The 20,847-nt window shown below is 52.2% G+C and overlaps 1 protein-coding gene across 1 annotated transcript in view; it reads right to left on the bottom strand.

Moving 5' to 3' along the window:
- The window catches only part of LOC104294931 (anion exchange protein 3-like), a 28,853-nt gene that overhangs the window by 595 nt on the left and 7,411 nt on the right, over positions 1-20,847 (bottom strand). Inside the window, 17 exon segments of the mRNA XM_009894626.1 lie at positions 444-617; positions 1,094-1,263; positions 1,593-1,846; positions 2,217-2,383; positions 3,973-4,062; positions 4,676-4,882; positions 5,330-5,524; positions 7,417-7,565; positions 7,896-8,117; positions 8,436-8,649; positions 10,764-10,948; positions 12,731-12,827; positions 13,777-13,823; positions 13,826-13,950; positions 14,054-14,189; positions 14,743-14,923; positions 15,565-15,716. Coding sequence (XP_009892928.1) covers positions 444-617; positions 1,094-1,263; positions 1,593-1,846; positions 2,217-2,383; positions 3,973-4,062; positions 4,676-4,882; positions 5,330-5,524; positions 7,417-7,565; positions 7,896-8,117; positions 8,436-8,649; positions 10,764-10,948; positions 12,731-12,827; positions 13,777-13,823; positions 13,826-13,950; positions 14,054-14,189; positions 14,743-14,923; positions 15,565-15,716 — 2,765 coding nt within the window.

Genomic DNA, 20,847 nt, shown 5'->3' on the forward strand with positions numbered 1-20,847 from the left:
GCAGCAGAGGAGCTGCCAGTACTCGAGGAGCTGCCAGCACCCTGGCTCTGTGGTTATGTGCTCCTGTGCCAAGCAGCCACAGGCTCTGGTGTGCTGCTGGACTGTCCTTGCTGCTGTCTCAGTGGGGAAATGGGGTGTCTCTTAATGAATGAGCCACAAACAGGGACAAGGATGAAAGAGAAATCCCTTGTTCCAGGCCTCTGTGTGGTAGGATCCCGTCTCCTCGCCCTAGGGTGCCCATCCATCTCACGCTGCACTCCTAGGGCTACAAGCTCTGAGGAAGCCCACCACCCACCTATTGTTGTTGAACAAAGACCGTCCCCCCCAGACAACAGCAGGGAAAGCTTTGCCAGCCCAGGATCTCCCAACCCTTCCACGTGCCAAATCTCCTCAACCTCACTCCCGTGTTGCAAGCTAGACTGTGAGGGCAGTTATCTGCTTACCGCTTTGAGCTCCCTGTCGTGGAAGAAGCGGGGCAGCACGAAGCGTCGCAATGGCACTGTCATGATCAGGACGAAGGGGAAGGCCAAGGATGCCACCGTGGATTTCACCACCCAGAGCAGCACAATGCAGGCCAGTTGAATACAGGTGAAGAGATTCATTCTCCAGGTCTTCACCTAGGGAGGCAAATCCAGTTTAAGAATACATTATCCTCCCACACAGATTAATGAAGACCCAACTGGCCAACCCTTCTGCATAGCATAGTACAGTAACGCAACACTGCTGCATGCTCTGCCTGCCTGTACTCTACAGCAAGGCAGAACTCCGTAACACATCAGGCTCTGTGCAACCTAGCAGCGTACCCACCTGGCAGTGCAGTGTCCCTGCGCCCACTCAAGCAACGCATCACTCCTATAAACAGTCCACCCGTGCAGTATTCTGGCGATACACTCCTGTGTGCAGCCTATCAGCACGCTATCCTAGCGTTCTATCACCCCTGTGTATGGCTTGTACTTACTTCTTGGCACAAACTTGGACCCAAAGGGGCATCACCAACCCAAGCACAACTCTAGCAAAGCACCATCCTCCCCTCAACTGCCTCTTCTTCCTCTGCTCCTCATTACCTGGTTCCCCACAACCTGCCTTCGCTCACCTTGACAACATAGATGTGGTCGGGGTGGTGTTTGGATGGCATGAAGATCAGGAGCAGCCGCTCGTAGAGCTGGATGCCAGTGAGTGACGTGACCCCCATGTAGAGGAAGATGCCGAAGAGCACAGCCAGTGGGATCTGCCGCAGCATGTTCCCCATCACAATGGACAGACCTGCACAGACAGAGCTCAGGGCATGGTGCATCCCACACCAGCCCCTCCGCAAGGCACCTCAGCCTCCATCCCTCTCCCACCTCCTCACTGTCTGTCCCGGGGTGCAAGGGAAAGGAAGCTCAAGAGGGGTCTAGCTGGAAGGGTTGCAGAGATGGACTGACCATGGTGGGGTACCAAAGGCTGCCAGAGGAGAGCTGAGTGTAGGTGGGCACAGTCCTGCAGCGAGCAGGCAGAGCACAGGCTGGCCCATGGGGCAGGGACATTGCCAGGAGATTCAAGTGGTCGGCCCTGACCTCCCCCCTCACTCCTTCACCCGAGCAGAGGCTCACCGACGAGGGCAGCAATAAGCACTCCGGTCACACGCTGCTCCTTCACCTCCTCGATCTTGGGCTTCTCTCCTGGTGCGATGGCCTTGCTCATGACTGTCAGGGCATTGACATGGGTGACAGAGCGCACTGTCGCTGCGGTCAGCCAGGGCAGCCCGAAGAGCGCACAAAGCCCCCCCATAGTGCCTATGAGCAGCAGGTCCAGGTGGAAGCCAGAGCCTTTCAGCAGCTTCCTCTCCTTCTTGCTCACAATCAGCCTGGGAGGAAAAAGAGGCCAGGTCAGTGCCAGGCCCATCCCAGGGACAATACAGTGCCTAGGGACAACATTCATTCCTTGGAGAGGCCACACATGGGGACAAGGAGATGGCTGAGGAGAGGGATGGTGACCATCAACTTCAGGTTAGATGCTTCCTCCTGTGCTTGGCTGAGGCTGGTCTCCACCACACTGTATCTCAGGAGGGGAGCCAAGAGACAATGGGAAAGTACAGCCTGAAACGGCCAGGATCCTGCCATTGCTGTCCTGCTGGGATCCCAGACGCATCTCCACACCAATGCCACCAGCACCCATCCCAGCCTTGCCCTGCCCAGGGGTTAGTGATGGCTGGCGTTGACGGGGGAGTTACTCACGTAGTGATCTGCGTCTCCATGAAGATAAGAATGAAGACCAGGAGGGCCGGGATGGCAGAGGCAAACATCATCCACATTGGAAAGGTCCCACTGCTGCCCATGGGGTGAATGAACCAGCCACGCTTGTGAGGAGATGTGACCGACAGGCCAGAGGGGACATTCAGCTTCTGGTGGTGTAGCCACAAAACCCAGCAGTTACTCATCTATACACATGTGCCACAGCCTCACACAGGATTAACCTTGGTCCTCCTGGTCTCCCTGGTCTGAACGCCTCAGATGATGGGAGAGCCACCCTGACCCGAGCGGGACTTTCTCATGGATAATCCCCTTCAGTGCAAAAAATCCCACGTCCCCTAACATAGGCCTGTCTCATTTCCTTTCAGCTATTGGAATTCCCTTGGGTTTTGTCCAAGAGACCAAGGAAATCTCTTCCCTCAGGAACCTCACCCCCATGTCAGTGCTTGCATGGCTAAAATGCTCCTTGACCTCTGCTTGGACAAATTAAGTGTCCTGAACTGCCTACTCTTCTCCGAGGTGGCTTTACAGACTTTCCAAGACTTTTCTGAGACATTTTTCCAATATTGTTTTTGCGGTGTGGACCCCAGAACTGGCAGCCTTCTCTGGAAATGACCTCACTCTGATCATGTTCAGAGGGAATATCGTGTTTGTGCTCCCATCGGAGACCACACAGACTCCTAGCTGTACATCGTCCTGACCCTGCGTTCATCAGCACTTGAACTCTCAGCTCTGCGCTGCTCTAGACCAGTTCTTGCTATCTGCCTGCGTGAGTACTGCAGGAAGGGTTTATAATTTACATTTATGTTAATCAGCGTAAGTATGAATAATATTCCTGGAATGCTTGTGCTTGAGCTAAGCTGTGTAACTAAGTACCGTTTTCTCAGAAAGCTTTGTATGTACGCTGAGTTAACACTGAAATGATAATGCTTTTGATATTAATTGTAGAAATGTAGAAGGATATGAAAAGGAGGTAACAAAGGGCATGATTTTACTAACGTCTGCTAAAACCAGATTTTTCATTGAAATTTAAATGAATAAAAATGCATTTGGATTCCATTAAGCCTTGGGCTGTCTTGATAAAAAGCTTGCACGCTGAACAGGAACTACCTTTCACCCTCTCCCTGATGTTAGTTAAAAAAAATACCAAAACAAAAAGATATAACTACACATCTACTAAAAAGGTGGGGAAAAAGGAAATGTGTGAGATGGGTTTGTTTGATAACATTTAAGTTTGTGCATAAACTGGGAAAGAGATCATTGTGTTTGAGATAAGGCGATCAAAATACTTAGTAGCCTATAATCAAGGAGAGTATAAAAATGTTAGGTACTAGACCCATGACAATTATCCCACTGAAACCACTCCATAAGCCACCCCCTTTAATGTGCATAACCACTTTATGTCTTGTTGATTGACTGCCAGTTTTTAGAGTTACAAACAAGGAATTAACTGCACTGAATATCTCCGGTCCCCTAAAGCCTCCCCTACCAACAGCTGGAATACCAGAGGGATACCAGGGCACTCCAGTCCCTGCAGCTCTCTGGTCTCAGTCTCAGCAAGACCCTTGGAGCTTCCCTTCAGCGTAGGAGTGAGGACGAGGGGAGCGTCTCCCCTTGCTTTCTGCTGTTATGACTAAAAAGGCAGGAAATACAAATCCCCCGTTGCACAAGAGCAGCCACAATGCCGCAGGGATCACTGCTGGGCTGCGGGAGGGGTTCTGAGGGCAGTGCTGGCACCTACCTGCGTGTATGTGTCAGTGATGGTGTAATCCACCAGCACCATGACCAGGATGGAGATGGGGATCCCGAAGTCTCCGATGATCCGCCGAGCCTGCAGAACAAACACCCTTGCTGGCAAAGGGAACGGGCTGGCTCCGTGTGCCCACCCTGCTACAGGGAACCTGGGACAAAGCAAAGCCCCAGATGGGGCCAGGCACCACTGCAAACCGGAGCACTGCTGATGAGCGGGGCAAGGGAACCCAGTCTTGACCCACGGGGCTGCGCATCCCACTGCCCACATTGCCACCAGTCCTCCAGTTACTCTGAAGTGACTGGCTAATCGTTCCTACTGGCCTATTTGGATGGTGCTCCAGGTGTTACACAGATGGCCTGTGTGTACAGAGATATCCAAAGGGAACAAGTTGTAAGTTCTCCCTTTTATATTCTAGTTTAACAGACTTGTATCCAGCGAAACAAGCTTTCCCAAGGCTGAGGGGACTTTTCAGTAAAGTTCACTGGAGCAGGGCAGTGCAGATACCATCATCAACATCCAGCTCTGGTCTGCAGCCTGGCTCAGGCTACCGTCTCTTCTGCATGGTATTTAAGGGACTGCCAGTGTTTCTTTGGGGGACAGTCCAAATGCTCTGGAGAACAAAGGGCTGTAGCAAAAAGCATTATCTATTTGGTACGTCCCTTGTCCTTAACATCTGGGTCCCACTTCTCACCTTTCCTCCTAAGAAACGGCTGTTCTTGAACTTGCGCATAAAGAAGGCAATGAAGAAGGTGCCGAGCATGAGGATGAGGGAGAGGAGAGCAGTGTTGGGCTGCATCCTGATTCCCAGAGACATCGCATCCGCAGAGAGCACGCTGGCATTCAGGCCGCTCTGCACGTTCGGTGGGTAGAACTTCAGCAGAGGATGTTCTGCAAACACCTGGGCAGGTGAGAGAAGCAGCGGGCACTGTCACCGCAAGGAGGGGCAGGGGGTACTGTCACTACTGGGGGCAGGGGGATGCGGAGGTGTCCTGCTCTGCGGAGAGGTGAGGGCGGTAGATGGTGGGCGCAGACAATCCCAGCATCCATCACCTCGCCTCGCAACCTACCCAGCTGGAGAGGGCTGGGGAGAGAAAAGTGGCCCCTCTTTAATGCCTCCTGCAGGAAGAGAAGGGGAGACAGACATTAGGGCTCATCCTGCCAGCCTCTGTGGTGGCACAGGGGCCAGCTGGGCTGGGTCATGAGAGGCCAGCAAAGAACTGCTCTGCAGAGCGCCTAGGAAAGCTGTGGCTGTGCTGGCCCTGTTCCCCTGCCTCCTGTACACTAAAGCAGCAGCTTCCTCGGGGACTGAGAGACGTGGCAGCCCATCTCCCTGGGGAAGGTTCACCTTGTACAGTTTGTAGAAGGTCTCGTAGATAAAGATGAGGGAGATGAGGAAAGCAAAGATCTCCTGGGTGAAGGGTGAGATGTAGCGCACCAAGAAGCTTCCCTCAGCTGCCACGATAATGAAGATGAAGACGATGAGCCACAAACCAATCCACACTCTGCCTGTCAGATACTCAATGCCTTGTGTCTGGCAGAACTGAAATGGAAAGGGGAAGAAGTTACTCATGGCTCCTCAGGCTGCCTCCCGCATCTCCTCCCCATTAAGATCACAGACTCTCCTGGAAAAAAGCATCCATGTCTGCTTGGGCATCCAGCACAGACAGTGAATTCAGGGCTGGAGTCACAGGTAGATTTCCAGACTTTGCATTAACACCAGCCAGCTCACATCAAGCATTGCTTACAATTATCTAAAGGGTGGGTTGAAGGAGGATGGAGCCAGACTCTTCTCAGTGGTTCCCAGCGACAGGACGAGGGGCAATGGGCACAAGTTGGAACATAGGAAGTTCCGTTCCAATACACGGAAAAACTTCTTTACAGTTCGGGTGACAGAGCACTGGCACAGGCTGCCCAGGGAGGTTGTGGAGTCCCCTTCTCTGGAGATTTTCAAAACCCGCCTGGATGCAGTCCTGAGTAATGTGCTCTAGGCAATCCTGCTTTAGCAGGGGAGTTGGACTAGATGATCTCTAGAGGTCCCTTCCAACTCTGAAAATTCTGTGATTCTGTGAAAAGCATCCATGCCTGCTTGGGCATCCAGCACAGACAGTGAATTCAGGGCTGGAGTCACAGTTAGATTTGCAGACTTTGCATTAACACCAGCCAGCTCACATCAAGCAGGTCTTTACCACTCCAGTCTTTGTAACAGTACCTCCTTTGCTCTCTGCTGAAGCTGTCCCATGCATGAAGCTCCCCATCCCACCCATATGGACGTGCCATTACTCAAACACAGCTCTCCACTGCTCCAAGGACTCAACAGCACAAGACTGTTCCCCGCAAAAGAGAGCCTGAGCACCCTGCTGTGTCCCGCTTCATAAAGGTCACACTAGCTAGGCCATGATCCCAGACAGCGCCCTGCCTACACACACGGTTGTATGCGTGTAGAGAAAAGCCCCCAGGCTGTCACCAGAGAACAGACCATCTCCACTGCCTCTGCTCATCCACACACAGCAGCATCAACTGCTTCCAGCACAAATCACATCCCTCCCTTTGCAGCCTTCCTTGGTACCACCACAGACACGGCCCCCACACTGGGCAGAGGTACACCTTCGTACACCATGACTGAGCAAAGCCAAAGCAGTCAGTGAGAAGTGCAGTCAACAGGAGAGCAGAGAAATTCCCACTGTGCAATGGCATCACCAGCTGTAAACTCTTGACACACCAAGGTGAACACCGAGGTGTAGGAAAAACCATGCTTTAAAAGCCCAGACATGCTAGAAGTCAGAAAAAAGGAGAAGGATTAGACCCACTGCTTGGAGGTACGGTGACACAGGGATGTTTTTAACAGTGAAGAGATCATGCTACTTGAGGAAGAAATATGTCCATCCTGGCTGGCCAGGATATCTCTGCACACACCCTTGGGCTCATCCTGAGAGGTGGGAGTAATGCATGTGGGACATCCCTCATGGGGGGTGGTACACTGAATGTTGTTGGGTTCCCATACAAGGAAACCCAGCGACAGGTAACAGTTGTCAAATGGTCTTCAAAAGGAAGCCCCATGAAGAAGTAAGTATTATAGACCGGTATTTTAACATGCAGCCACAAGTGCTCATTGTGCCAGGATGGGCTGCAGCACAGGGCTGGGGGACAATGCTCCCCTCACAGTCAGCAAGTAGAGGAGTGCTGTTACCACTGTCACACCTCAACGGGGTCAGCCCATGGGATAAAGCAACAGGAGGCAGAAGTCACTACGGTATGACCTGCAAAGCATCAGCACAGCCAGGGCCAGCCCCAGCCGAGCTGAGGGCAGCCCGGCAGGACCCAGGGACTCCACACCACCGCAGACCCTTTGGAGAGCCAAGAAATGCCAGCTGCCCTCTCCAGCGCAGGGGTAGAGCGAGCGGCTGCCAAGCACGGACACTGCCTCACGTGTACCTTGTAAAAAGCTTCTTCAAACACCAGCAGAGGCCCTGAGAAGCCAATGACCAGAAGCGGCTGGGCTCCGAGCAGGGAGAAGAGGATCCCTAAAACCGAGGTGGAGATTATCAGCTCGGAGACCCCCATGAGACCCTCAGTTTTCTCTCCTGGGAAAAAGAACAATGTGTGAGTGTTATTGTCCGGACACAGGCACCGTCACCGCAGGCAGGCAGGCTGCAGACACAGCTCCAGATGGAGGAGGCAGGGCCCCGTCCCATCAGTCAGAGGTCCCCTGCGTTGGGCAGGGAGCGCAGAGGGAGCCTGGGGAGCCGAGGCTGGAGAGGCCAAGCGGCAGGGAGGGGACAAGGCAGCAGCAGAGGCACAGTGGCGCCGCTCTCCCCGAGCGAGCAGCACCGAAGCCCACCCCGGCACAGCGTCACACAGACACAGCCAGTGTCCCAGCGTGCAAAGAGCAGACCAGAAAGCAGGCCCATTACCTAGGAGTCCCCCGAAGGTGATGGCAGGAGAGAGAGCAGCAAAGTAGATGAAGAGAACGGCCGCGAGACACTGGCTGTGCAAGGCGTCTCTGATGTCACTGAGGTATTTGGGGTACCTGCGCTTTATGTCCCGAACCAGACCTCCAAAAAATATCCCGGTCCGCTTCAAAGGGTCATCCTCAGCTTCCTCCTCTTCTTCCTCAGCTTTCACTTCACACAGCTCTGGAGGTGCAGGGAGGGCAGGGCTTGAGCAGGGGAACACAGGTCCGCCCTTGGGCTGTCCCTCTCCCCAACACTCTGTGGAGACCTTCCTCCAGCAGCGCTAAGCCTGGTGGCCCCCCTGTGACTGCACATCCCACTGCCTCCAGCTGCCCCAGCTGCCCCCAGCCACTGTCCTGCCTCCCCTTGTCCCCCTCCCCACTGCCCACTGCAGGAGCCAGGCCCCGCTCACCCCTCTGCCGGGCTCGGTGAGGGGAGGGCCCACTGGGGCACGCAGGGCACTAGGCACAAACTCTTTTGCGCAAATGTGAGTGGAGAGACCTTTGGCTTCCTGGACAGTCCCCTCCTTCATGGACTTCTGCTCCCTCTCCTTCCTCTTCCTCAGCAGCAACTTCTGGAAGGTGGCAATGGATTTGAGCAAGTCCTTGCCCTCCACTTCCGATGGGGGGATGACAATGCTGCAGTCCAAGAACTCGTTGATTGCATTGAGGAGGTCTTGACGGTCATCTGCCATGTATGCAGCCTCATGGAAGTGCTGGGAGGGGCAGTGAGAAGAGAGGGAGAAGGCTCAGACCGAGACTGCACCCAGCTGTCTACAGCCTGGAAACCCAACGCTTCCTGTGACCATACAGTAATATTCCACTCCCTCAACCCACTACTTGTCTCACTACTGCCACTCTGTGACCCACACTGCTGAATACCTCCTGTCCAACTATCCAATGTCTCACCTAATCCCATGTCTGTCCTCCCTACCCTCTCCATCCTTTCCAGTGACCGTCTTGCTCCTGCTTTTCTCCCCCAAGCCCCACTGCTCTTGCCCAAGGTCATGCTCCTGCAGCATCTGCCAGCTGTACGCTCCACCAGACCACGGGGTGCACCTTGTAGGACCTCTCCACCAAAAAAAATCGGATCTGTGCTTCCCAGCTAGCCTGGTGCCTCTCTTTGCCTAGGCTAGATGCTACACCTGACCAGCCTGTACCACTGTTCACACCGGATCACTGTGGCTACCAAGATCCTTGTCCTTACAAGCTCTGCATGCCATTGCTTGGTCTTGCAGGGCTTTTGTTCAGAGCTCAGCTCAGAGATGTACCAGAAGCCAGGCACCACCGAGATTAAAGACTTGCCCTGTCCCTGCAGCTCAAAATTAGGACTCCTCAACAGACTGATGTCCTCCTGGTCTGGTCTTGGGTTGAGAAGCTGGTGGAGCCCTAAAGCACCGCAGATAAAGCACAAAAAGCACAGTGTGAGACGTGAGCAGCGAGCGTAAGGCTCTTGAGAGACTTGGACATAAAAATGTAAAACGTGGGAGAGGGAAGGAAAATAGGAGTCTACAGCATGAGGGAAGTCATGCAAGGGAAACCAGGCAGAATAGGGGAGATACTCCTGACAGCAAGGGCAAGATGACAAGGAAGGACTTCAAGGAGACCATGAGGGGACAGCACTACTCCAAATAGGAGGGGAAGTGCTGGCAAACAGGCAGAAGAGCTGCATTGCCTCTGGAACATGCCTGCAGAGAAAGGGCTGGAGGAAGATGAACAAGTGAACAGCCTGTAAAGCAGGTAGGGGACAGCTAAGGTTCCTGCAGCACACAGACTCCCTGGAGCCACAGCCTGAAACTGTAAATGATACTGTACTCTCTTCACGGCGCCAGCCACTGTGTAACCATGCTACGGCCAGCCCCGTCTGCAGCAACTGGCTCCCTTCTTCCAGCAACAGAGGAGCAGAGGCTCAGATGAGCGAGATCAGCCCACAAACGCGGCGCTGAAGCTGGAATATGGCACTTCACCTCTGCTGGCTCAAAAAACATTGTCAGCTGAGCCCTGTGCAACTCCTGGGAAGGGATCTTTCAGCTGGGAGCCCTTGCTGCCCACAGCCCACCTGCTCTGAGTGGACCTTTTAGTCTTCAGTTGAGGGAGAGTTGTACACTGGTGGCAGGACAGGCAGGTTTGTCACTCTGTTATAGTTACATGGCACCCACCAGGAGGACCTTGTGAACCTCTGATTCTTCAGTCCTGCATGTATGTAGTAGATGTTCAGATTGGCTTTTCTTTGCCTTTAATTCCTTACCAGGATAATAAATTTCACTTTCCTGCCATCTAACCAGATGGGGGACTTCTAGCAGTGCATACTCTTGGCAGAAAAACCTTTCTGCCTCCTCATTTCTCCTCCTGCATGGATGTGCTCCCCTGCATGGATGCCCCAGCTATGGGACTCGGCTAGAAAGCTTCATCCAAACTGCTGACGAACAGTTGCCAGGCATTGCTGGGTCTTCTCGTCAGTGTGGCCTGGGCCAGGCATCATGGCCAAAGGCACCGCTCAGCCTCCCCTCCTCTCTGTTTGTGAAATGCGAACTGAACACAACTCTCTAACCTCAGGCAGTCCTTTGCTACTGCTTTTACGTACAGCCTTCTTCTTCACCCAGCCTCACTCTCTGTCCCAGCCAAGTGTCTGTCCTACTCTTCCCTCCATACTGGAGCATCCTACCTTGGTCAAGTCAGGCTGCTCTTAAAAATCCCAGGTGCTCACACCTGCCTGCCCCACCTGGGCCTTAGCACAGCATCTCTCAGCCCTCTCATCCCAGGACTGACTTCTGAGGAGCTACCAAAGTTCCCTCACCTGTACCAGCACCACCACCCGTCAGCTCCTCACCTTGTCGGACATGAGGGTGGAGATTGAGCGGCCAATTTCATGGTAGTCCATGTTGGCCTGGCTCGGTCCCAGCAGCACAAAGATGAATCTGACAGGAATGGGGACCTCCAAGACAGATTCCAGGAAGACGGCCTCATTTAGTCGGACAAAAGCCATAGTCGGCTGCTCCAGGAACTGCACGCAACCTACCAGGAGGCAATGTTTTGATCAGAGTTAATCACTGGGGTGAGCTGTACTGGGCTGTCTTTAACAGTGGAAACAGGGATTTTGGGGGTTCCCATGAGCCCTTCTGTCCCGTACTTGTCTTCAGACCATGGACACAGCATTGAGCTTCATGCTGAGGACTGCTCCAAGTCCCCTGTTGACTGATCATTCCCAAGCAGTGCCACTTTCTTTAGTTCTCCCAGTTAGCCCATTCTTAATCTCTTACAGATGGGGTCTACTATAAGGGGCTAATTTTAAATCAGAAGGTTGTTTTCAACTAAGCTATTGCCTTATGGAAGGAAGTCTCTTACATGTTACTTTTATCAAACTTTTAATGTCATCAAAGAATGAAATCAGGTTTGCTTGACATGACCTATTTCCCATAAACCTCACTGCTTGGCAATAATTACATTCTTATCCTTTAGCTCTTTATTAATTGAATCCCATATTAGCTCTGCCATTATTTTGGCTGGGAAGGATGTCAGGTTAAACAACCTATAGGTACTGGATCACTGTCCTTTCCTTTTTGAGCACTGATGCTATGAGCTTTGTTCTGTTTTTCTCGTATGTTCCCTGTATTCCTAGACTTTTTTTTTTTTTTCAGATGAAAATGAGCCAGTTCTGTAAAGACTCATAGGTGCAAACTGCACAGTTTGTTTTACAATGTCCGCATCTCATCAACGCTTGGCAGCCTCTTCGATTCCTAACAGATTGGGAAGTACTCCCGCATCCTCCGGCACACCAGCAGCTTCCTTCCCATACTGAACACAAATGTTTATTGAATACTTGTATTTCTCTGGCATTATCATTGATCTTGCTGCCATCTGTGTCCAGCAAAGAGCTGTGTTCTGCGTTAGACTGGCAAATCTGGGCCATCCGAGTGGACAAGCAAATCCCAAGACACAGCCTTACCTCAGAAATGGCCAGTGTTTAGTTATCTGAGTATTCAAAGTGCTTTTATGAAGCTGATTTGGCCTCATCGTGGTTAAGCATCAGCTTGGTTGAGCTACCAAGCCTCTTCACCCGAGCTTTTCATCTACTGGATAGGCAATGACATTTACTTCACTTGTAGTGTAGCTACATTTGCTGAGATGTTAACACCAGCAAAGTGCTGAGAAGGACTACTCTTGTGGTCAGAAGGCACCAAGCCCACCGATGCTCAAGCTCGCCTGCCCACAACCCTCTTGTACAGAGAAATATCTCCAGGCAGCGCTACGGCTGATACCCAAGATCTTGCCACCAGCCAGGCCCTGCTCCCATAAGCTCCTTGGCACACACAGCTAGCAACCAACACTGGCCAAGGCAGGGCCTGGCTGCTGTCGAGGTGTGAAGAGGCCAGAGAGAGGACAGCGATGGTCAGAGGACAGCACAAGGCCCTACAGCAGTCAGTGCCTGGCCATCAGTCCCCCAGACAGCACTTACTCACTTCTGAGCTGCAAAATGGGATGTTCTGGTGAGCCTGGTGGGACTTCCTCCTCTAAGCTGCCCTCTAGCTCCCAGCAGCAGTGTCTCTCAACCACGCCACATTCAGTACCTCTTAATTTAAGAAAATAACTACCCCAACACCCCTAATGTTTACTACAGACAAAATGTGTGCTGTCACCAAAGGAGAGAGTGTACAAGGCTCCCTCCCCAGTTGAACTTTGGGAACATGTACAAGATGTCCAGATATCCCTCAGGAAGGATAGGAGGGAGGGCACAGACAGATCAGCATCTGAACTGGTCTCTTTTGGCTCTGGGGGTCTCCACACGCCACCTCTTACCCACGAGGACCACTGTGGCCTCCGCATCTTCAGGGATCTTCTCCATCAGCTTCAGGTATTTACGGTGGCCCTCAGAGTTATGGAGATGCACGTTTTTCTGCTGGGGAAGAATACAAACAAGTAAGGACAGAGTCCTTTGGTGTCCCTATGCAGCCTTGCACCCCACTAGCGTACGTCCTGGTTTCAGCTGGGATAGAGTTAATTTTCTTTCTAGTAGCTGCTCCATTTGGATTTAGTATGAGAAGAATGTTGAAGAATGTTGATAATGCATATTGTTTTAGTTGTTGCCAAGTAATGTTTATATTAGTCAAGGACTTTTTCAGCTTCCCAGTGAATCTGAGAGGGAGCATAGACAGGACAAGCTGCCCAAAGAAATATTCCATACCACAGATGTCATGCTCAATATATAAATGGGGGTTGGCTGGGGAGCAGGGATCCGTGATCGCTGCTTGGGACTGGCTGGGCAACTGATCGTTGGGTGGTGAGTGACTTGTGTTGTATCGCTTTATTTTGTATATTTTTTTACTATTATTATTATCATTGTTATTTTCCTCTCCCATTACTGTTAAACTAAACTGCCTTTATCTCAACCCTTGAGCTTTTTTTCCTTTCCCCTCCTTTTCTCCCTCTTCTCCCTACTGGGGTGGGGGGAGTGAGTGAGCTGCTGCATGGTCCTAGTTGCTGGCTGGGGTTAAACCACAACAGCATATCCACAGCTGGGCTTCCCTTGGCTCCACACCTGACACCGTGCTTCAAGGGCAAGACCCCCTCACAGCAAACGGTCACCCTGCAAGCACCAGGGCTGTTGCTGCCATTGCATGCTCAAGCAGACATTTGCATACAATGTGCGGCTAAAATTAGGTCCCGAAATCATAATGCAGTGACCTGATTTCCAGCTCTCCAGGTGATCCAGAGGAGCTCAGCCCTTGCAAGTACAAGGGCCCCTTGTGAAAGGGCCCAGAGGTGGGCACCAAGGGCTGCCACTGGCCAGCTGTTGTCCCCAAGGTGTGGAAAAAGAAGCAGTAACCTCCCCATGTCACCCTCACCTCCTTGCACTCGGTCTCATTGGCCTTGGGGTCAGCCATCTCAAAAACTCTTCCCCCATCAGGGGCACGCAGGTGTCAGTGGTGTGGTTGTGGTGGTGGTTCCCCACGATGGAGTTCATGCTGGAGCTGGAGTGGTTCCTCGGGAAGAAACCCTCTTTCTCATCGTTGGGATGGCTGAGGGAGAGAGTGGTGGCCATGAGGGGACCCACCCCTTTTGCTGCCTGGGGCTCGCAGACAACCCCCGAGCCCCGGCAGCTCTCAGCCACATGCCACCCACCTGTGCTTCAGCAGCAGGGCACGCAGCACGTTGGCTCGGTCTTCTGCTCTGATCTGGTCAGAGATGATCATGGTCTCCACCATGAGGTGAGCGATGCCAGGCAGCGTGGTCTGCTCCAGGTCAAGGAGGACAGCACCTGCAAGGAGGAGAGGAAGAGCCCTGCTCCTAGTGTGCAGCACTCCCTGCCACACGCACACTCTGGGGACACAGCCATCCCACCAGGAACAAGACTTTGGTTGGGGTATGGATTCTCTCAGTTGAAAAATGCCCCAAGTAAGGCGTCCCATGCCCTCTGTGTAAACCCTCATCCCAGGAGGACCCAAAAGGTCCAAGATGCGCTAGTAGCTCTGGTACCTCCCTCTCGTTTTGGTCTCCCACCCTGACCAAACTTGCCCTTTTACACCAAAGACAGGTCAAAGACCTGCTGGCCCAGGCACAGCTGGGTGTCACAGCTGCCATGTCCCTGAGAGCAGCAAAGCAGAGCAAGGAACCAACACAGGCATCCCTGGGCTAATGCAAACCCCAGCAAACGGGCTACAGGACAGTCTGTCTCTGCAGACCCTACATGAAGCCTGGACACAGAAACTGTTGGAGCGTCTGCAATGAGGGGCCCAAACAGCGACAGAATCTGCCCAGCAAAACCTGACTCAGAGCAAGACACAAACCCTGGCCCACGGTTCCTGACTCACCGTGGGCAATAGTCTTCCGGAGCTCCAACAGGCTGCGGAAGGACAGTGAAGCCACGTGGGGTTTCCCCCACCTTGCCGTGTCCTCCTCCACATCCTCCTCAAACTTGATCCAGCGGGCAGTCTCCCTCCAATGCATCTCCTGGTTCTTATCCACCACCAGCTCGTTCAGCTCCACAAACACCTAGTGCGAATCACAGCAAGGACATGAGACTTCCCCTGATGCATACAGCTCTATCAACAATACATGGAAAGCCTCAAGTTTGTTCTCAAGCTACCACTTGGTCTAAAGCACTGCATGAGCAAACTTGCCTTAGTTAACCAGAGGTTTGGTGAACAGAAGCATCCAGGACAAATATCACTGGCAGCATGGCAGGAGCTTCCATCAGCACATGGAGCACCAAAAAGCTCCAAGTCAGATGGTGTGGGCAGAGGAGAGAGAATGATGCAGTGCTACACCCCTCTACCAAACTACGCCACTTTTGTCCTCTCCCTGCTTGTTGGTTTCCCCCCAAATTTCCCACACTTACCAGAGATGGTGATGTTACTGTGCCGCCAAATTCCACAACAGCACTACCATTTCTGTGACTTTTTAACATCTTTCCTAAGGTCAAAGTTTTGTGATTTCAGGTAAATCGCTGCTTTTATTAAAAAAAAAAATGTATTTTCAGCCCTCATGATAATGGATAAGAACTTGAAATGTCACCCCCAGGGTTGTGTAAAGAATTAATTCTACTGAAACCACATTTATCACTTTATAAAGTGCCTGTTTCTAGTCCTGATTTATGGCTTCTGAACAAGTGTGGGAGGACAGCACATGGATACCTCATGGGGCTTTCTATCCAACTTCTTCTTCTTCTTCTTTTTCTTGACAGATGGAGTTGACACTAATTTTTTGCTTGTCCTGGTGATCTGACTACGAGATGGCTTTTTCATCAGATGCCTCCTCACACCAGGATTATCTTCAAAACGGTGGCCTGAAAACATGTGAAAGGAAAAAAGACCACCGGTTTGTCTAGTGGAAACACACTGTCTAGCAGGGAAACATATCCAAGTCCACCCTTCTCTCATTAGCTAATGCTAGTGAAGCCCTGGCAGCTAGAGCACTCACCATCATCCTCCAGACCTCTGAAGATCCTTCCTTCCTCATCTGCCTACTTTCAGCTCTTCCAGACATCTGTGAGCTAATTCCTTCAAGAAGAAGGCTTCCTCCCAGGCTGTGCATACGCTAGAGCATCACTGCAAAAGCTTTTATTCATGGTACCCAAATAAGTGGTGCATGAACCCTCCCCGTACTCCCTCAACGAAAAGCAACCTGAAGCCTTGTCTGCACAGCTCTGCACCCAGACAGCACAGGCAGGCACCTGGCTGGGGCTCATTTCTCCCATTGGAGAAGGCTTGGTGGTCAGCAAGCAGAAAGGACAGTGAAGGGGAAGGATATTTAGCTGCTGGTCTGGGAGACACATGGAAATATCAATGACTCTTTTATTTAATTGTGCAATGAGATTGTAGGATAACAGCGCAGACCGGGGCTGGCATGGAGGCTGGGCAGTTAACTCCAGGTATCGCTGTTTCTAGATGATCTGCAGTGCCACTGTAATGCCCTCTGAAAAGTATGCGTTACAGAGTGTGGCTGGCCAAATCAAAGCTTCCTGAAGCCTCCAGAGAGGCTGTTGAGGCTTCATTACAGACCCACCATCAAGCTACCGGTGCTGTTGGCTAGCCAGTGCCCACCAAAACCTGGCCACAACCGTGCCAGACCCTTTTGCAATGCCAGAGAAACAGCACGTGGGCAAAAGTCTGCCATGGAGAGTGGTTTCCCTGGACATTAACCAGAGACAGCAAGTGCATCTTCCTCAGCACAGACAGTCCATGGGGATGAGCAAAGCCTCAGAACCCGGCTCCAGGATGGGCAGGCTCCCCCAGGTAGATCACAGAGTCAGGGGTTTTGCTCAGCTTTGGTCCATCGAGGCTTACTGGCCCTGCTTGTAAGGCAAAGGCAAGGTCTTCTCCCTGGGGGACCAAGGGCAGCTCTCTGTTGGCTGGGATGAATGTTCAGGCTCCATGTACCTTTCTGCACTTGGCTCCAAGACCTGCAGCTCTCAGGGCATTAGAGGTAGCAAAAAGCACGGGGCTTGAAGGCCAAGTGGTTTGACGTTGCAGGAAAATATCCATGCGTCTTTGACATGGAAAGACACAGCCCAGCATCGGGCCAGGCATGCTCCTTGGAAATCTGGGTCGCTAAATTAAATATAAAATGAATCAATACTGAGCCTTAGGGCATTTTCCCCCATTGGCTGTCCTGCTGATGCACGTCCCGTGGACGGCTGGACTCCTCCCTGCTCCATTTACTGCACTGCCATGTCGATAGGAGCCAATAACTGCCCACCACTACGAACGTTTCTGGGAGCCGTGCACGTGTGGGACTTCTTTGGACTTCTGCATGGATTTCTCAATTCCTGCGTGCTCAGCAGCCACTTCGTTGCACTTGGTGTGGATTTGTGCATAAACAAACAGGTCACCAGGCAGATGATCTTGGTATCTGGTATCTTTGTTCCAATCCCTGTAGCTTCTGGTCTTCCCATGCACCCTGGGGCTCATTCTCATCGTGTCCCTATATAGACCAGGGCCAGAGGACACTCTGCCCAGCAAGACAGAGTGCTCACCCAGAGCACGGCAAGTCTCCACCATGGAGATGCCAACCTGCCACGCAGTGCTCTTCAGCAACAGCCTTAGAAAGCACACACAGGCGTTCAGCCTCAGCCACCAAATGGCTGGAGGACAGATAAAATGAAAGGAGCCAAGTTTCCTGCCAGCATCTCCCAGTGACTCCCACACTTGCTGACAGGGACAAGAGCTGAAGTGCTGGAGTGCTGCAGGCTCAGAGCGAGCTGGTGAAGGCACACCTCCAGAGCTCTACAGAAGAAAGGAGTGATCCACTTGCTGCTCTCCCTTGGCAATGCTTGTGGTCACCGAGATGCCAGCTGGGGAAGGCAACTCATAGTGGGGTGGACACATGGGCTTAATTTTGGAAGAGGTCACTGGCTTTGGGAGTCCCATGAAGAGCGCAGCTGAGGTGCTCCAGACTGCTCTACAGAGAGCCTTTCTGTGTTCTGTCATATTGGTGCTTCCCCAGAATCAAAGTCAAGCTCAAGTGAGCACCTGAAGTCTGGGGTCCTTACTCAGGACAAGATCTTGGACTGAGACCAAAGGGTGATGTGCCCAGGGCCCAGCCCTGCCCTCCTTGCTTGAAGCCAAAGTCCCCAAGGTGAAATGAAGCAGCCAAGGACATATCTTGCTGTACCTCCTCTCCAGCGCTGCCCAGGAGCAGAGCATGGGACAGCGACAATGTCTGAGGACAGAGCGTGACTCCTACGGTGGCTCGACTACAACAAACTGGTATGTCACCCTCCCACACAGCATCTCCTACAGTCTCCTCCAGAAGACCTTCTTGCCACATTGGCTTCCATCAGTCAGATTTCTTGGGATGACCAAGTTCCTTTTCCACCAGCTTAAATCTGAAGATGACAAATATGACTTTGTACTGGTTAAAGTCTTCCCCCAGAGTGCCTGTGCTAGTCAGTCCAACTCAGCAGGCAATTGCCTTCAATTCCTGTGTTAGCTCCTGCATCCCTCCTTTCACTACCCTCTATCCACAAGCAGGAAGCCCAGAAAGAGGCATCAGAGTAGTTGTACCAGTACCAGAGAGCAACTTGCTAGCCCAGCATCACAGGGATGGTGCACACTTCCCATGCATCCCAGTAGTTAAGTTATAGCAAGGAAAAAGAGATTGAATCCCCCTCTCCTGGAATGTTCCAAATTAGACTAAACAAAATGCTAATCAACATACGGTAAGTCACAACCCTATACTGGCTTCTGGAAAAAGCTACTGCCCTGCCCTGCGCAGAGCCCAAGTCTCTCCTGGCTGATGCCGATTTCAATGTGACAGGGACAGCTGGACCCCAGCTCATCCCTGCTGCCACCCAGGTGTCTCAGCACAGCATTCCCCACGTTCTGAACACTGAAAGGACTGCAAGGAAACCAGCTCAGGTCTGACAAGGACTCTACTCTGCTCAAAAGCTATTAAATTCCTCCTGGATGTCAGCTGGTCCAGGAAGAGGTACCGCCATGGAGTAAGTAGCTGAGCAAGTAGCACTGGCTGGATGCAAGCTGGCTCTGCACAGAACTGGCTCTGGTGTCACTGCCATGTCTGTCTCCACCATATCTCTCTGCAGGATTAATCCACAGTGTGGATTTATTGTGCAGAAATAATTAAGAGTTGACTGCACAGCACATCCTATTTCAAGCACCTGCAGTATTAGCTGTAGCAATCAATGAATGTGTTAACTGCTAGCAAGCCAAATTTCCCCACTTTATAAGTGATGCATATCACACCTTGCGGAAGCAATCTGCCCCTTCTACCTTCCCAGGAATAGTCATCCTTTCCTGGGTGAACTCGGGGCAATTTCTCACACTTTTAATGTACAGCTTGCTCAGCTTGGGACAGCCGATGGAGCCAATTTGCTCCAGGGATCTGTTTTGAACTTTGCTGTCTATCAATTTACAGTAACAAGTAGAGACCCAGCCAGAAGCAAACCCCCACTTGCTGGTCCCTGCAGAAGAACATAGGCAGATATTTCTTCCCCAAAGGCTTGTAAAGATGGGCCAGCTGAGAGAGAGAACATGATGTTGGGACTGGGAGGCAGGAAAAAGTTAAGCGTTTTGCCTGAGATCATACAGAGAGGCTATGGCAGAGCCAGAAGCTGAACCAAGGCATCCTGAGTCCCTGTTGCAAGCACTTTGCTTCCCCATTCCTGTGTGCAAAGCTGGTAAATGGGATAGTTCTAGAACCACATCACCCTCCCGTGTGCGCTCCTAAAATCCCTTGAAAAATTAACACACGATCCGGACGAAGACAACTGGGCAGCCACCACGGAGCTATGGCTATGAACAGTGTCACTCCCAAAGTGACACACAAAGCCACCTTTTAACTGTGAGTTACCACCATCTGCCGAGGAAGGACTGCCTGCACGAGGTGGGAGCAAGGCTCCAGTTTCTGCGCAGTTCCCAGGACGGCTCAGAGATCCAGCCAGCTCTCCGCAAGGGATGTGTGGGTACGGAGACAGATGCGGAGAACAGAAAGACACTTCACTTTTAGGCTTCCTATTCGCTCCTTCCCTACTTTTCCCACTCTTCCTTCCTTCCTCTTTTCCCCCTTCCAGGCACCCCGGCCAGTCTGTCATTAGGTAGTTTCACAGCCGTGCTCAAGCCTACAGACACAGGGACTAGGTTATTTTTGCCTCGGGGCATTAGGCGGTGCAGAGCCAAGAACCCGATACCCACCACTGCTGTCAGATCCTCAGCTCAGCTCGAATTCCAACAAACAGAGAGCAGCGGCACACCGTCACCTTGTGCCACAGATGGAAGGGGAAATGTCTCTGTCCTTATACACAACTCAGAGCAGCTGCTTTTTCTCTGGCCACAGCACGGGCCACATCCTGATAAGCACAAACAGCAAGATGCAGCTGCCTCTGGAGCTGCTCAAGCGAGACACACACAGGGAAGCACCTCAGCACTACAACACAGATCTGTACAAGGACCTTGGACAGACACACAGACACCAGGCAGCTCCTCCAGTGTCTCCAGTTACCTCCTCTAACCCAGGAGACCAATCTGACGCAGAGAGGGTGCAGACAGCAAGCACAGGGTGGGGAAGACGTACTTTAGCTGGGGGCTCTGATCTACAGCTGCAACCGTGGGGTCACTGCTCCGGTACTTACAGGTGGGTTCCCCGCCTGGGTAGCCCAGATGGTTTCTGATAGCCTCCCATAAATCATAGTCTTCAAAATTGAAGGCAAATTCATCAAAGTCTTCATAGCCGAGAGAGTTGCGAATGCAGGTGCTTATCGCTACCTCCGGGCTGCTGCCCCCTTCCGATTCCCTCGCTGCTTCCTCTCTCTCTCGAAGGGTTGTCATTTCGTCCTTGCGAAGGTCAGGGTTCAGGTACCACGAGCCACCCACCTTCAGAGGAGGGGCCGGGGTAGCCAGGCTGACGTGCAGAAAGCAAGCTGCCCCGGGGGGGGGGTGCTTCACTGCAGCCCCAGGGCC

The sequence above is a fragment of the Charadrius vociferus genome, unplaced genomic scaffold, assembly GCF_000708025.1.
Source record: "Charadrius vociferus isolate BGI_N301 unplaced genomic scaffold, ASM70802v2 scaffold161, whole genome shotgun sequence".
In the NCBI taxonomy this organism is placed as follows: Eukaryota; Metazoa; Chordata; class Aves; order Charadriiformes; family Charadriidae; genus Charadrius; species Charadrius vociferus.